General features: G+C 41.9%; 1 protein-coding gene across 2 annotated transcripts; it reads right to left on the bottom strand.

Annotated features, from left to right (window-relative positions):
• Positions 1 to 2,034: 2,034 nt before the first annotated feature.
• Fam177b (family with sequence similarity 177 member B) lies at positions 2,035 to 13,045 on the bottom strand. Of its 2 annotated transcripts, none has more exons than XM_087906058.1 (5): positions 12,917 to 13,045; positions 7,628 to 7,959; positions 6,695 to 6,761; positions 4,157 to 4,254; positions 2,035 to 3,500 (listed from the first exon to the last, which is right to left on the bottom strand). In XM_087906058.1, exons 2-5 carry the CDS (start codon positions 7,751 to 7,753, stop codon positions 3,345 to 3,347), a joined length of 447 nt encoding a protein of 148 aa, XP_087762184.1. In that variant the 5' UTR covers positions 7,754 to 7,959; positions 12,917 to 13,045; the 3' UTR covers positions 2,035 to 3,344. The 2 variants fall into 2 exon arrangements, with proteins under 2 accessions (XP_087762184.1, XP_087762183.1); XM_087906057.1 differs by having other exon boundaries at positions 12,922 to 13,045.
• Between the last annotated feature and the right edge of the window lie 1,673 nt (positions 13,046 to 14,718).

Raw genomic sequence — 14,718 nt, 5'->3', positions numbered from 1 at the left:
TCTTACCAAAAGCAATCTACAGATTCAATGTAGTTCCCATCAAAATCCCAACACAATTCTTCACAGACCTTGAAAGAACAATACTCAATTTAGTATGGGAAAACAAAAAACTCAGGATAGACAAAATAATCCCATACAATAAAGGAACTTCCAGAGGCATTGCCATCCCTGGCATCAAGCTCTAGTATAGAGCTACAGCTTGAAAACAGCCTGGTATTGGCATAAACACAGACAGTGGACCAACAGAATCGAATCAAAGATCCTGATATTAATCCACACACCTATGAACACCTGATTTTTGACAAAGAAGCTAAAATTAAACAATGGAAAAAAGAAAGCATATTCAATAAATGGTGCTGGCATAAAGGGATATCAACATGTAGAAGAACGCAAACAGATCCATTATCTATCCCCTTGCACAAAACTCAAGTCTAAATAAATCAAAGTCTTCAATATAAATGCACCCACACTGAACCTCATAGAAGAGAAAGTGGAAAGTAGCCTTGAATGCATGGGTACAGGAGACCACTTCCTAAATATAACATCAGTAGCACAAACACTGAGAGCAACAATTAGTAAATGGGACCTCCTGAAACTGAAAAGCTTCTTTAAGGCAAAGGACACAATCAATAATAAAAAATGGCAGCCTACTGACTGAGAAAAGATCTTTACTAACCCCACATCAGACAGAGGACTGATCTCCAAAATATATAAAGAACTCAAGAAACTAGACATAAAAATGCCAAATAATCCAATTAAAAATGGGGCACAGATTTAAACAGAGAATTCTCTACAGACAAATCTCAAATAGCCAAAAGACCCCTAAGGAACTGCTCAACATCCTTAGCCATTAGGGAAATGAAAATTAAAATGACTGAGATACCATCTTACAGCAGTCAAAATGGCTAAGATCAAAATCACCAAAGATAATTTACGCTGGAGAGGATACAGAGGAAGGGGAACACTCCTCCATTGCTGATGGGAGTGCAAAGTTGTACAGTCACTTTGGAAATCAATATGGCGGTTTCTCAGAAAATTGGGAATCAACCTACCTCAAGACCCAGAAATACCACTTTGGGCATATACTCAAAGGATGCTCAATCATACTATACATGATATTTGATCAATTATATTCATAGCAGCATTATTTGTAATAGTCAGAACCTGGAAACAACCTTAATGCCCCTCAACCAAAGAATGGATAAAGAAAATATGGTACAATGAAGTACTTACTCAGTGGGAAAAAAAACCACCCTGAAATTTACATGTAAATGGATGAAAATAGAAAAAAATCCTGAGTGAGGTAACAAGGCCCAGAAAGACAAATACGAGATATACTTACTCATAATTGAATATTAGATGGAAAGGATAACAGTTTATAATCCATGACTCCAGAGAAACTAAGTAACAAGGAGAGCCCTAAGAGAAACATACATGGGTCCCCCTGGGAAGGGGAAATAGACAAGATCTCCTGAGAAAATTGGGGGTGTGGGGTGGGAGGAGAAGGAAGGGCAAAGGGGAGGGGGAGAAGACAAGGCAAGGAAGGTATAGAATATGAGGAAACCAGATAGTTGAGATGGGGGAAGGACAGAGAGGGGGAGCAAGGAAAGAGATATCTTGATTGAGGGAGCCATTGTGGGGCTAGCAAGAAACCTGGCACTAGGGAAATTCTCAGGAGTCCACAAGGATGACCCCAGCTAAGACCCAAGCAATAGTGGAGAGGGTGCCTGAACTGGCCTTGCTCTGTTGTCAGATTGATGACTACCTTAATTGTCATCATAGAACCTTCATCCAGTTACAGATGGAAACAGAGGCAGGGAGCCACAGAGGATTACTGGCTGAGCTTCCAGGGCCAGTTGAAGAGAGGGAGAAGCAATGATATGAGCAAAGGGGTCAAGACCGTTGTAGGAGCCTGCTTCTACAAAGTCAGCCAGGGTTCCTGGATTGGGGGTTGTTAGAGTCAAAGGAAATTCAAGTGAAAGAAGCAGAGACAGAAGATACGGGATAGAATCGGGAGGTCTATCTGGCAGCCAGTTGATCAAACCAAGAAGCCAAATGGCCCAGAGTTTATTTTAGAACTCGCTTATATAGAAAAGCAGAACAAAGCACAGCACAGATGGTCAGTCAGTATCTAACCACAAGATCATTCCTGTCCTTGAGTGAGCAGCCTCCTCTCCAACATGCGCTTGCTCCTCAGAAGCAGCCTTACTTTCTATCTTGATATGTACTCCTGAGGTTTGGCGTCAGCAGTATACTTCCTACTAGATAGAGTGTTCTTTTCTCATGGGCTACATCAGAAGTCTCTCACAGTCCTCAAGGCTATTGAAAAAAGCAGAATAGGCAAGCTTGAACTCAAATGACTTATAAAACAGAATGGACTCCAGATGGAAACTGAGTCACACATGGGCTCCCACAGATGGGGATACCCTTTGATAAAACTTACCTGAGCTAATGGGAGCTCACTGACTCTGGACTGACAGCAGGGGAACCAGCATAGGACCAAACTAGGCCCTCTGAATGTGGGTGACAATTGTGTGGCTGGAGCAATCTGTGGGACCACTGGTAGTGGGACCAGGATTTATCCCTAGTGCTTGAACTGGGTTTTTGGAGACTATTCTCTTTGAAGGGATACCTTGCTCAGCCTATAGTGGGGAGGACCTTGGTCCTTCCTCAAAGCAATAGGCTAGACTTTGTTGACTCCCCACAGAAGGAAGCCTTACTCTTGCTGAGGAGTCAATGGGGGATGGGGTGGGAGAGACGGTAGAGGGAGAGGGAGAAAGAGAGGGAGTGAGAACTGGGACTGGTATGTAATGTGAGAAAAGATTCTTTTTAAAAAATAATTAATTAATTAATTAATTAAAGGTAATGTAATAATTAAATTCCCAATGGTAAAATAAGCCCCAACTAATTTAGACAGCTGTATGGAAGGAGATGAAATATATATGTTATAAGGGGAATATATAAGTTAAGTTTAAATTTTTGGCTTTGTTTTTTTTTGTTTTGTTTTGTTTTTGTTTTGCTTTGCTTTGTTTTGTTTTTTACTGGACCCTAGAACCACCATAAAAAACGGCAGTCCAAACCTCCTGGCCCAAAGTTCCATAAGGCATTGCAGTTGTGCAAAGTCAGTGCTGACAGGATTGTATTATTGGAATGACATCAGGGTAGGTGTTTACAATTTAAAATGTATGTTGTGAAAGTATCTAACATCTCTTTCCTTGTTACATACAGCTCTTGAATTCTTGAGACTTCATTCATGAGCTTAGAACCAGAGCAAGCTCAGAAATAGTGCCATTGTGCTGCTACCATGGTAACCAACAGCCAAGGCATCGGAATGCAGGGGTAGCTTATGTTGTCCTTGATGAGCTGGAATCTGCCACCAGGCCTCCTCTGGAAGAGATGGCCCCATACTCTTGGCCACCAGCTCCCAGGTGACACTTTTCATTAGGAATCTTGGCATCCTGGGCCTTTGATCCATTCCCTTCAGGGTCCTTGTCAGCTTCCTGGTTGGAGAGAAAGGAGGGAAAGCTTCAGAGAATAGCCACAGCGCTCTGAACTCCCTCTTGTGGAGACACTCATGTGAGGAGCTTTGTCTTTTAAGCAATATCAAACTTCACATCCAAACATTTTGCTATTCAACTTTTGAAATCCTGACTTCATGGGAATGAGGCAAGCACTAAGGAGTGTTACGGCACAAGAAGCATTGGAAATGTGAGACAGTCTGGCCGTGGGAGCTCAGTGCAGTTGTGTGACTTCATCACCAGGTGGGAATACATTCTTCTATATGCTTGCCATCTATTCCCTGTAGGTTCATGTATCTGAATCCTTGGCCTCCAGCTGGCAGTGCTGTTTCAGGAGACTGTGGACATTTGGGGTTGAAAGTCCTAGCTAGAGGAAGTGGGTTGCTGGAGGATCAGCCAGCTTCCTGTTCCTTCTCTATCTCCTGATCCACCTAGATGTAAATAAACAGCCTCACACCGTCACTGCTATGGAGTCATTGGCCTCCAAGTCTTTCCTGCTACTGTGAGTCTATCAACCTGTGAATCATCCTTGCTTAAGTCGCTTCTGCCTGCGTTCAGCCAGAGCCAGCAGAAATCTAACTAGTGAAATGCCCCTCCCATCTCAGAGCCCCTGGCACCCCCAGCATGACTTTACCTACCTTATTTTGTGTTCTACGATACTCATTCAGCACATACTGATATTTGGGTTCGGTAAGACCAAAGAAGACGGCAAATCTTTCACCAAGGAATTCACAAGCTAGAAGGAAGAACAATGCTTGGAGAAACTGAATCCATGATTGAAGCTTTGGGTTAGCCCAGGTGCTAAAAACCTAAACTTGTTTGCAATGGCCTGTCCTACCACACTGGGCCTCTGGAATAGCCAGGACCACAGGTATGGATCGCCGTAAATTTGTATCATCGTAAGCCAAAGCACTGCATGAAAACTAGTGTAGGCTGTTCCTCCATTCTCTTATCCTGTAAGGTTTTCTATCTTTTACTAATCCTAGGATAGGCCAGGAAACCTAAAGCTGTGCTGGCTCCTTCCTTCCAAATCAGAGCAACCTTTTCTAACGGGGGCCATTGTTATGGTCCCCAAACTTGTAATCAGACTTTCACGGTTCTCTTAGAGTCTTCTCTTTATGTGTGTTTTCCTGCATCTCCCTGTCCCTAGTTCCCGAGTTGTTCCTATCCCGACAACTATGAGCACGGATTGCAATTCTGGGCACATTTACTAGTCTACACTATTCATTGAAAATTGAATCCCACGAACACATCGTCATTTGTCTTTGTGTCCAGCTAGGTGCAGGGCACGCAATAGGCAGTCAGTAACGCTTTTCTAGTGGATGAATAAAGATGAGTTTGCAAGAGCCACAGTTTAGGTTTTCTCAGAATTCTAAAGTAAAAAGTAATTTTTCTTGCTATCACATTCACGAGCAGACAAATTAGAAGGAAATGAGTCATTATACATTTGCTAATTGTGTTCAAAATGAAATAAACGCAAGTAAAACAAAGTAAGATTCTATGCGCTATAAATAAGCATATAGGATATCTTGTATGTCCCCAAGAGGGGCCTAGAGAGCTCATGTTTATAGCAGAAAAACTGTGCTGGGGGAACTTAGCACTGTGTCATTCGATGTTCTTTTTTAAACAAAAACATGGAAGTGTCCAGATGAAGAATAAACTCAGGAAGGATTGACTAATAGCTTCAATTATTTGCATCTTTGATCCATGGAAGAAGAACGTGGGCTGGTCTTGCACAACTCTGAGAGTGATGACTAGACTGATGGCAGGAACTTTCAAAGAAGAAAATTTGGGTCAAGATAAGAAAAAGATGTGATAGCCATCTGTTCTCATACGGTTCAGTCTTCAGATGGCAACACAGATCAGCGCACAGTCTTTAGTGGACAACACAGATCAGCGCACAGTCTTCAGTGGACAACACAGATCAGTACACAGTCTTTAGTGGACAACACAGATCAGCGCACAGTCTTCAGTGGGCAACACAGATCAGCACACAGTCTTCAGTGGGCAACACAGATCAGTACACAGTCTTCAGTAGACAACACAGATCAGTACACAGTCTTCAGTGGGCAACACAGATCAGTACACAGTCTTCAGTAGACAACACAGATCAGTACACAGTCTTCAGTGGACAACACAGATCAGTACACAGTCTTCAATGGATAACGCAGATCAGTACACAGTCTTCAGTGGAGAACACAGATCAGTAAACAGTCTTCAATGGATAACGCAGATCAGTACCCTTGCCTAGAGCTGTCATTCGTGTTCAGAGTTGCCAGAATGGAAACAACTCAGGGACTAAGAACAGGGTGACTCGGGAAACTCACATACAGAGAAGACCTGAAGAGAGTGGGAAAGCTTGATTGGCATGGATGCCATGGCAACAACCAGTAAGTAAGTCTTCAAGTCACAGTAAAACTAATACTAATGGAGTGATATGGTCAGTTGGAACGACCCTCCAAAGAATCCATGTTTACACAACGATGGAAGGCAGTGATGCGGAAATTACATTGGAAAGTCAATCCCATCCCAATCATAATCCATGGGTAGAAAGAAAAGCAGAAGGCAGATAGAAGGATCTCCACGTCTTTGAGACAGTTAACACATGAGTTTAGAAGTTACCAGATTATCATTTCTGAATCCTGGAGAGTAGATGGAACAGCTGGAAGTCTCTTCTGTCTCGGAGAATCAATAAATACACAGGGAAGAAAGAATGAAAAAAGGAAGGAAGGAAGGAAGGAAGGAAGGAAGGAAGGAAGGAAGGGAAAGACAAAACCCAAATGTTGGCGGAGGATGCTAATTCGTTTCCTGGCCACCTGGACCCGAAAAAACACACAGGAGCTATATTAATTACAACACTATTTGGCCTACTAGCTCAGGCTTCTTATTAACTCTTACATCTTAAATTAACTCATTTCTATTAATCTATGTAATGCCACGAGGCTGTGGCTCACCAGAAAGATTCTGGGTCCTTCTCTTTCTGCAGTGTCATGATGTTTCCTTGACTCTGCCTCTATCTTTCTATATCTTTTTCTATATCTCTTCAGATTTCCCACCTGGCTTTAGTCTGCTAAGCCACTGGCTGAAACAGTTTTATTCATTAACCAATGGTAATAAAACATATTCACAGCATACAGAGGAAAATCCCACAACACACAAACCTTAGCAGTACTTACTAGAAATTGAATTGCTTGCTACTTGACCTGCCCAAAACCAGAAGTATGATCCCCACGAAAGTTTAGACTGAAAAATAGAAAGAAATCAAATTAGGATAATTAATAACAAGTGTAATATGAGGGCCGGCTTGTTGGGGTTTCTGTCCCACCCAGTACCCCACAGCTGGCAAACCCCAAAGAAAATCACACACAGGACTCCATAAGATTATAAACTGATTGGCCCATTAGCTCAGGCTTCTTGTTAACTCTTATAGCTTATATTAACCCATTATTCTGATCTATGTTAGCCATATGGCTTAGTACCTTTTTCAGCTGTCAGCTCACATGTTTCTTCTTCGGTGATCTGGGCAGGAATAGCGGAGGGAGCTTCCTCCTTCCTAGCCTTCTCCTGTTCTCATCACCCCGCCTATACTTCCTGTCTGGTTGACCAGCCTATACTTCCTGCCTGGCCAATCAGTGTTTTATTAAAATATATGATTGACAGAGTACAGACAATTCTCCCACACCAAACAAGTGGGCAAGGCCTCTGCTGCCAAGTCTGGCAACCTGAGTTCAGTCCCCAGGCCCCATGTCGTGGAAGGAAAGAACTGGCTCCTACATGTTGTCCATTGGCCCCCACACACAAACTATTACATGAGTGTTCTCAACCTCAACAAATAATGACTATGATAAAAAATTTAAAGATAATTAATATCAGGAACAGCGATTGACAATTCTTTCATAGAGATTTCAAAATGTACTATAAACGTTTAATTTTCTCTATTACCAATGAGAAAACTAACAAACCAATGGCTGTCTTCTGCCTGTATGTGATCTAAAAAGCTATCAAGAAGACCAAAAGCTTAATGTAAAGCCATATTTTCCATATAATTTATCTGGATCAATCACTCATTTATTCCCCTTCTCCCATCAATACTAACACGATGAACTTACGGAGTCATATGCTGAGTTCTGTTCCTCTAGCTCTTCCTCTTCCTCTGTGATGTATTCTTCCATGGTGTCTCCGTTAGCAAAGTGGATAACCCTGTTGGGAGTAGTGCTCTTACGAGGTCCACTCATTTCTGATTCTGACTGTTGGAGGTGGTCTTCCTCCACAAGGGGCTCTCCCGGTTACTTGGAAACAGAATGCCCCAGGACAGGCTGCCCAGGGCAGGGATTACTGTAGCTGGGAGGTTTCTAGCTGTCTTCAATCAAGGTCAGGACAGGGGTCAGAGGCAAGCCTATCAGGCCATCTTGACTCCTCACATCCGAGAGGAATGTTCAGTCTGTATCAGAATTAAAGAGATTAATTTAGTAAAGTGTGGTTATTGGCTGTTTGGCAAAAGGTTTCAGCCTGGCTGCCAGATCTTTTAATCACTGTGAAAGCCACAACTGCTGGGAGGAGTAAACCATCGACCATCAAAGTTTCTCAGTTTGCACTGAGAGGTGACATAGGGAGCATTTATGAGCACAGATTGCACAGACAGGAGAAAATATTTGCAAAGCCTATTGCAGCAAAGAAGCACGTTCAGAATATGTAAAATATTACTATAATTCAATAGGTAAGACATAATTCCCACATGAGTAAAAGATTTTAGCAGGCTACCAGAGATGAGTTACAGATAGCAAAGACACACACGAAAGGATGGTCATGCCCTTGATCATTAGAGGCCTGCATATTGAAGCCTAATAAGATGTCAACATGTGCCCACTAGAGTGACTAAGATTTAATGTGACCAACAATACCACAGATTGGGCATGCGTGTGAGGCAACTGGAGCACTCATACACTGCTAGTGAAGAGTTGTTTAGATCTGGAACATTCGCCAAAGGCCCAGGTGTTTCAGGAGTGGTCCCTTGCCCGTGATGCTACTAGAAAATGGTAGGATATTTAGGAGGTGGGGTCTGGCAGAGGAACTGAGGTCATGTTGGAACATGGTTCAGGAATGGATTGTGCCAGGAAAATTCTGAGTGCTTGTGATGAAACTCCAAGAAAACAAGACAAGAGACTTGTGACCTCCAGTTTCTTTAAATATGGATTTGTTCTGGGAATGTATTTTCATGCTCCTCCCAGCTGTAGTGGGTAGGAGTCAATTTACTTCAGATTATTCACTACAACTGGCTATTGTTATTTGTTTATAAGCCTCTATGGAAAAAAAACATGTTTTGCCATGTGCAGCTTGCCTGCCATGTGTGGCTTGCCAGCCACCTGTGTCTTGTTTTTGTGAAGGTACACTTTACTCGTGTGCCCCTTCTTAACCCTCAGAGTATAAACTGTCTGATGCTCTGAATAAAGCTGGCTACTGCATGAGACTTTAATCCACCTTGTTTATTGGTTCTATTCTCCCAGGTCCCACCGCCTCTAGCGTGGTGATAAGGTCATTCAGGGTGCACTGTTGAAGGGATTAGAGCCCTTTCCTCTTTCTTTGTTTCTGCTTGACTACCATATGACTAGGCTTCCTCTGCCATGTTCTCACCATGTTGTGCTGTGCCACCAAAAGCCCAAGTGACCACAGACTGAAATCTCTCAATCAATGAACCAAAATAAGTCTCTTGAGTCACTTTAGAGAACCATTTGGCAATTTCTTAAACATTAGACATACATTTACCATTTACTCTTTTAATTCTTTCTTTTGATAACTACCCCCACAAAAAGAAAAAAATCTTTTTAACATATGTATGTGAATATTCATATCACCTCGATTTGTGAGAATTCCAAACTAAAAGCAAATCATAAGATGGACAAGCCAAAGGTGGTTTATCTAGTCAATGAAATGCTACTCAATAATCCAGAGTGATAAATAACTAACACTTGCAATACAGTGACGGCCTCTCAAGAGCATTATGTCAAGCAAGAGAAGCCAGTCGTTCCACAGCATGATTCCATTTATGTTTAGGGGAAACATCATATAGATGTGAAAACAGCTCAGTGTTTGCTAGGAATGAGGGTTAGGGAAGAGAAAGAGAAACAACAAGGGGACCAAAGGGAACTTCCTAGATAAAAATGTCCAAATAGATGTCATACTGTAAAAGGGGCCACCTGACTCCACACATTTATAACAATCAAATTGACACGGAAGTTAGTTAACTTTATTTATTTCATTTCTTAAACGTTTATTTATTTGTGTGTGTATGGGGGGGGTTATATCATAGCATTGAGTGTGGAGGTCAGAAGTTTAAGGAGTTGGTGCTCCTTCCACATTGAAGCTCCCAGGGCTTGAGCTCAGGTAGTCAGGTTTGGCCATCAACACTACTTGCTGAACCATTTTACTGCCTCTAATTTTGTTATATTTAAAGTACATCTCGATATTTAATTTTTTATTACTTAATAAACCCCTGTCATAATATGCTCATCTATTAAATAATAATACAGAATGATATAGTACATTATAAAGACATAAAAAGGTAGAACAATTCTTAGATAGAAAATTGTGTTTAATAAAAACTATTATTAAGTATCTCTCTTTAGCTTAGTAGTGTATACAGCAGGCACCAATACTGTAAGCACACTTATTTTTTAAAAAAATAACATTCAATATAATTTTAAAATTATATCAGCAAGTAGGGCAGACTTAGTTGCTTTGGAATAATTCTCCTTTTTATTCCAAACACACAGACAGAAATCCTGGATAAAATTAACAAACAAAAACGTTAGCTTATAGCTGCTCTAAGAAGGGTGTGAAGAGGAGATGGAGAGGGAAGTGGAAGAAGAAAATAGAAAGGCAGGGAGGCAGGCAGGCAGGCAGGAAGGAAGGAAGGAAGGAAGGAAGGAAGGAAGGCAGGGAAATAGGAAGGAAGGAAGAGAGGGAAGGAGGGAGGGAGGGAGGAAGGGAGGGAGGGAGGAGGGAGGGAGGGGCAGGCTGAGGTATCAGAATCAGAGGAAATGATGAGCTGGAGCCCAGGTAGCTCCTGGGAGTTTCCAAGTCAGATGCAGGCCTTGAGGCTGGAATGCAACTAGAAATACTGTGGAGAGCCCAAGTCATGGACTCTGTGAGAATGAGGAGCTAAAGTGAGCTACACACAAAAGACTAAGATAATAAAATACTATCATATCTCTAACTTATGGACTAAAGAAACTCTCCCATGGCCTGAAGAAATAGCAGAGGAATTTACCGTATTGTGGCAATACTCTCCTGGAAAACAACTGGAATGCAGGCCAATAACAAATGCTGTTAGGCAGCCGGTTCAGGGTCATTATGTGCAAGATGCACTATGACAAAGCCAAGGAATCGAAAACCAGTCTAAGCCTCAGAACTCTGCCAAGTGGAAAGACAAACTTGCCTCAGAGTTTTGCGTCATCAAGACAGGGCATCCTGAATCTCTGCTAAAACGACCTCTGATGAAGATGTACTTGCAGAAACTTAAGAGACCATGTGAAGAAACAAAGTGTCACGATGAAAGGGCACCCAAATCTGTGTTCGCCAGCTTTCTGTTGCTGTCACAAACGATTCGGGATAATCAGCTTACAAAGAGAAAAGGCTTAGCCCCATTCAGTGTTTCAAAAGAAGAAGCTGCTTGCTTCATGGTGTTCAACAAGCAAAACGAGAGGGAGTAAAAAGGGTTAACGCGTGTTCCCAGTGGCCAAGCGTCCTTCCACTGGGCCCTACTTCTTAAGGCTCTACCACACACCTCTCACATTTTTAGCAAATAGACCTTTGGGTGGCATTCAAGATCTATAACAGACCTGATCCAAGAATTAAGAATAATAAAATAAATGGTGTGATGGCTATTCTTGGTTGTCAACTTGACTATATCTGGAACAACCCAGAATGGAGGGCAACTTGTGAGAGCTTTTTGCTTAATTTGAAGTAGAAAGATCCATTCCTAATCTGGATTTTTGAGGTAGGAAGACACACCTTTAATCCAGATCTAATCTGGGCCACACCTTCTCCTGGAATCCTATATAAGAACATAGAAGAAGGAAGCTTTTGCGTTTTGCCTACTTGCTCTTGCCCTGCTAGCAAGTCTATTCCTTCACTGGCATTAGAGCCTACTTCTTCTGGATTCTGGCTTACACTGAACACCGGCTGAGACACCCAGCCTCGTGGACTGAACAACCGCTGGATTCTTGACCCTTGATTCACAGCCAGGCATGTGGGATTAGCTAGAGAGCAACCTATAAGTCATTCTAATAAATCCTCCACTCCATATAGAGAAATGAAATTCTGTAACCTCTGCTTCTCTAGAGAACCCTGACTAATGCAAACTTTAAAGTGAGTCTTTCTGTGTCTGCTGTGTTCAGAAAGCCAAAGGAAAACGCAACACCCACAGAACAGGTCAACTTGAAAAGGGACTAGACAGAAATTCTAGAAATGAAGTATACAATCAACACGGGGAAGCTCTTCCAGAGGTGCTGAGTTCAATTCCCAGCAACCACATGGTGGCTCACAACCATCTGTAATGAGATCTGGTGCCCTCTTCTGGCCTGCAGGGACACATGGAGGCTGAACACTGTGTACATAATAAATAAATAAATCTTAAAAAAATAATTTTTTTCTGTCTTCATTGAAAGACTGTATGTCCAAAAGGAGCAAGAGTAATATGCAAGAAACAGAACTACGTAGTGAGCCTCTCTCTCTCTCTCTCTCTCAAAAAAAAAAAGGAAAGCAAAACAAATGAAGACAAGGAAGAGGAGACCAAGTGGGAAGCTTGTGAACAAGAATATGAAGGAAAGGAAAGTATTACGAATACATCAGGGGTAGAAATAAATGTCAACCACTGTTAGCATCCTTTTTAAAAGGCTGAGAACTCAAATTTCAAAACTATTTTGTGAGCAGCACAAGCATGATTGGATACATGTGTGCACACACATGCACTCATGTATGAAGCTACTTGTGATTTTATTATTTTTGGTGACACAAGTAACCAAGTCTCATTGGTGCAATGCTCGATTTATGAACTGGAATGATCAGAGTTCTAAAACTCCCAGGAGACAGACATGTCTTCTGAGGCACAATTACAGGATCCTGTACCTTCGGGGATCACTGAGGAGACCTGGAGGGTCCACCTGTTGTCCCTGACTTAGTGCCAGTGTATTCCACAAGAGCCACGGTGGCAGGAAGTGAAGGTACTATTTGGTTTCAAATGACAGTGAGCATTAAATGACTAAGTCTTCATTTAAATTTGTTAAGATCAATATAAAAAGCATGATAGTATTGAACAGGTAAACATAATATACCATGAGAAACAAAACCCATTCTATGACAATCCAAGAAAAATAAAAATATTTCAGAAACCCACTCACACGACCTTTCATTTCTCGCTGTAATGAGTTGCCTTTGGTGTTCTCCACAGAACAACATTTGGTGCTAGCAGCTCCTCTGCAGATGGTAAATTAATCACATCCAACTGAGGCCTCCAACTGAGGCCCTGGGTGTGCTGACGTGGAAATGATCTTGTGTTTGTCTTATAAGGAGGGGCATGTTTGAGTTGTGGGAAGGTTTCCTGTGTGTACATGGTCAGAATTGACCAAACCTGGTGTTCCCAAACTCCACTTCACGTCAGAACCACCTGGGTCTTGATAGAAGTTCCAAACAAAGGCCCTGCAAGCCACTTAAACCACCGTCCCTGGGATACACGGGCCCCTGATTTCTGTGAAGCTGCCTAGGTGACCCCAACTTGCAGGCAAATTTGAGGATCAGTGTGTCATATAAAGAGTAGAGAAAGATGACTTACAAATTCAAACAAAGATTATGGAATCAGTGAGGTGGTGAATGACAGAAAGCTTAAACTTCAGGCCAGTTCTAGAATGTTCTGTGCATTATTTTCTAGGAAGGTTCCTTACCTTTTACTTCTGAGCCCTGGCCACTTCAGTCTCATCAAAAACTAAAAAAACTTGACTATAAAAGGTTTAAATAAGGCTTAACAGTCTGGTTGTAGTCAATTTACTCGTAAGACCACCCAAACACATCTTTCCAAGCAAAGCCAACCCCACATAGAGCCTACTCTGCTTATTACAGGCTGAGAGTTGCTGACTATCATTTTATCAAAGTATCTTCTGGAGAAAATACTAGTCTCTGCTCTTTGTAACAACAGAGTTCGGTCGGCATTCAGTAGACACACACACCCTTGATTCAGAGGACTCCTAGCGAGACTGAGGGTGGAGGAAGACCAGCTCACAGCTGGCTTAGAGAAGGTTTCTCTGCCACCTAATGGGCATTTGAAAACATGCCATACAGAATTCACCTTGTGGATCACAGTGCCTGTCGTACAACTCAATACTGAGCAATTTGGAATGCTTGGCTTTATTTTTTAACATCTTCACAGCCTTTCTCTTTACATCAATTCCTAGTCAAATGCTCCATGTGTCAAACTTTTTAACCTGTTTGATTCTTCGGAAGAATTTTACTTGTTTCTTAAAAACCTGACTCTAAGTGATCAAGGATGCTTCCAGGTACACATTGTAATCAGCAGTCTGTGTCCTGTGCCCAGCCTTTCAATATTAGAAGCCTCTTGATGATCTTCTCTGACTCTGACTTAACTGTTGTCTACACATAGATGACTCCGGAGTTTATATATTTCACAGCAGGCTTTTGCTCTGGATATTTCACAGAGCCACCTCCTTGTCTTGAATATCTAATAGACTTCCTGATTAGACTGAATCACTAAACGCACGCGCGCGCGCACACACACACACACACACACACACGTTTCTGACTCTCACACATACCATTGTCTCTACCTTTCTCTCTCTCTCTCTCTCTCTCTCTCTCTCTCTCTCTCTCTCTCTCATTCACACACATACATCTTGGTAGTCTTGTTATCTCATACATGGTAGTTTTATCCTGGCTTCTCAGGCTAAAAGCATTAGCCATTATTGATTCTTCTTCAATCAAACCTCATATTAAATGTCAGTAATATACAATTATCTTGTGTATTTTCAGAACCCTAAGATTTTCTGCCATCAATTGTCCCACCCCAGTCTGTATTATTGTAAAGGTCTCTTTAGGCTTCCTACAGTCTAGACTTAAAAAAAAAAAAGCAGCCAAAATTGTTCAACTGTTTGAGCCTGTCACTCCTGTTTAAACTCCCCAGTGGGTCACCCAA

Source organism: Myodes glareolus, chromosome 5 (genome assembly GCF_982192425.1).
Source record: "Myodes glareolus chromosome 5, mMyoGla1.1, whole genome shotgun sequence".
NCBI lineage: Eukaryota > Metazoa > Chordata > Mammalia > Rodentia > Cricetidae > Myodes > Myodes glareolus.
Note: the sequence above shows the minus strand (reverse complement) of the source record. Positions and strands in the feature narration are given on the sequence as shown.

Bases quoted from the DNA above. Each gene is read 5' to 3' on its own strand.
- Fam177b (XM_087906058.1), bottom strand. From the start codon at position 7,753: ATGAGTGGACCTCGTAAGAGCACTACTCCCAACAGGGTTATCCACTTT. The intron at 4,255-6,694 runs GTAAGTACTGCT...TCTTCCTTCTAG, and splicing joins AGCAAGCAATTCAATTTCTA to CTTGTGAATTCCTTGGTGAA. The intron at 3,501-4,156 runs GTAGGTAAAGTC...CTCTCCAACCAG, and splicing joins ATCGTAGAACACAAAATAAG to GAAGCTGACAAGGACCCTGA.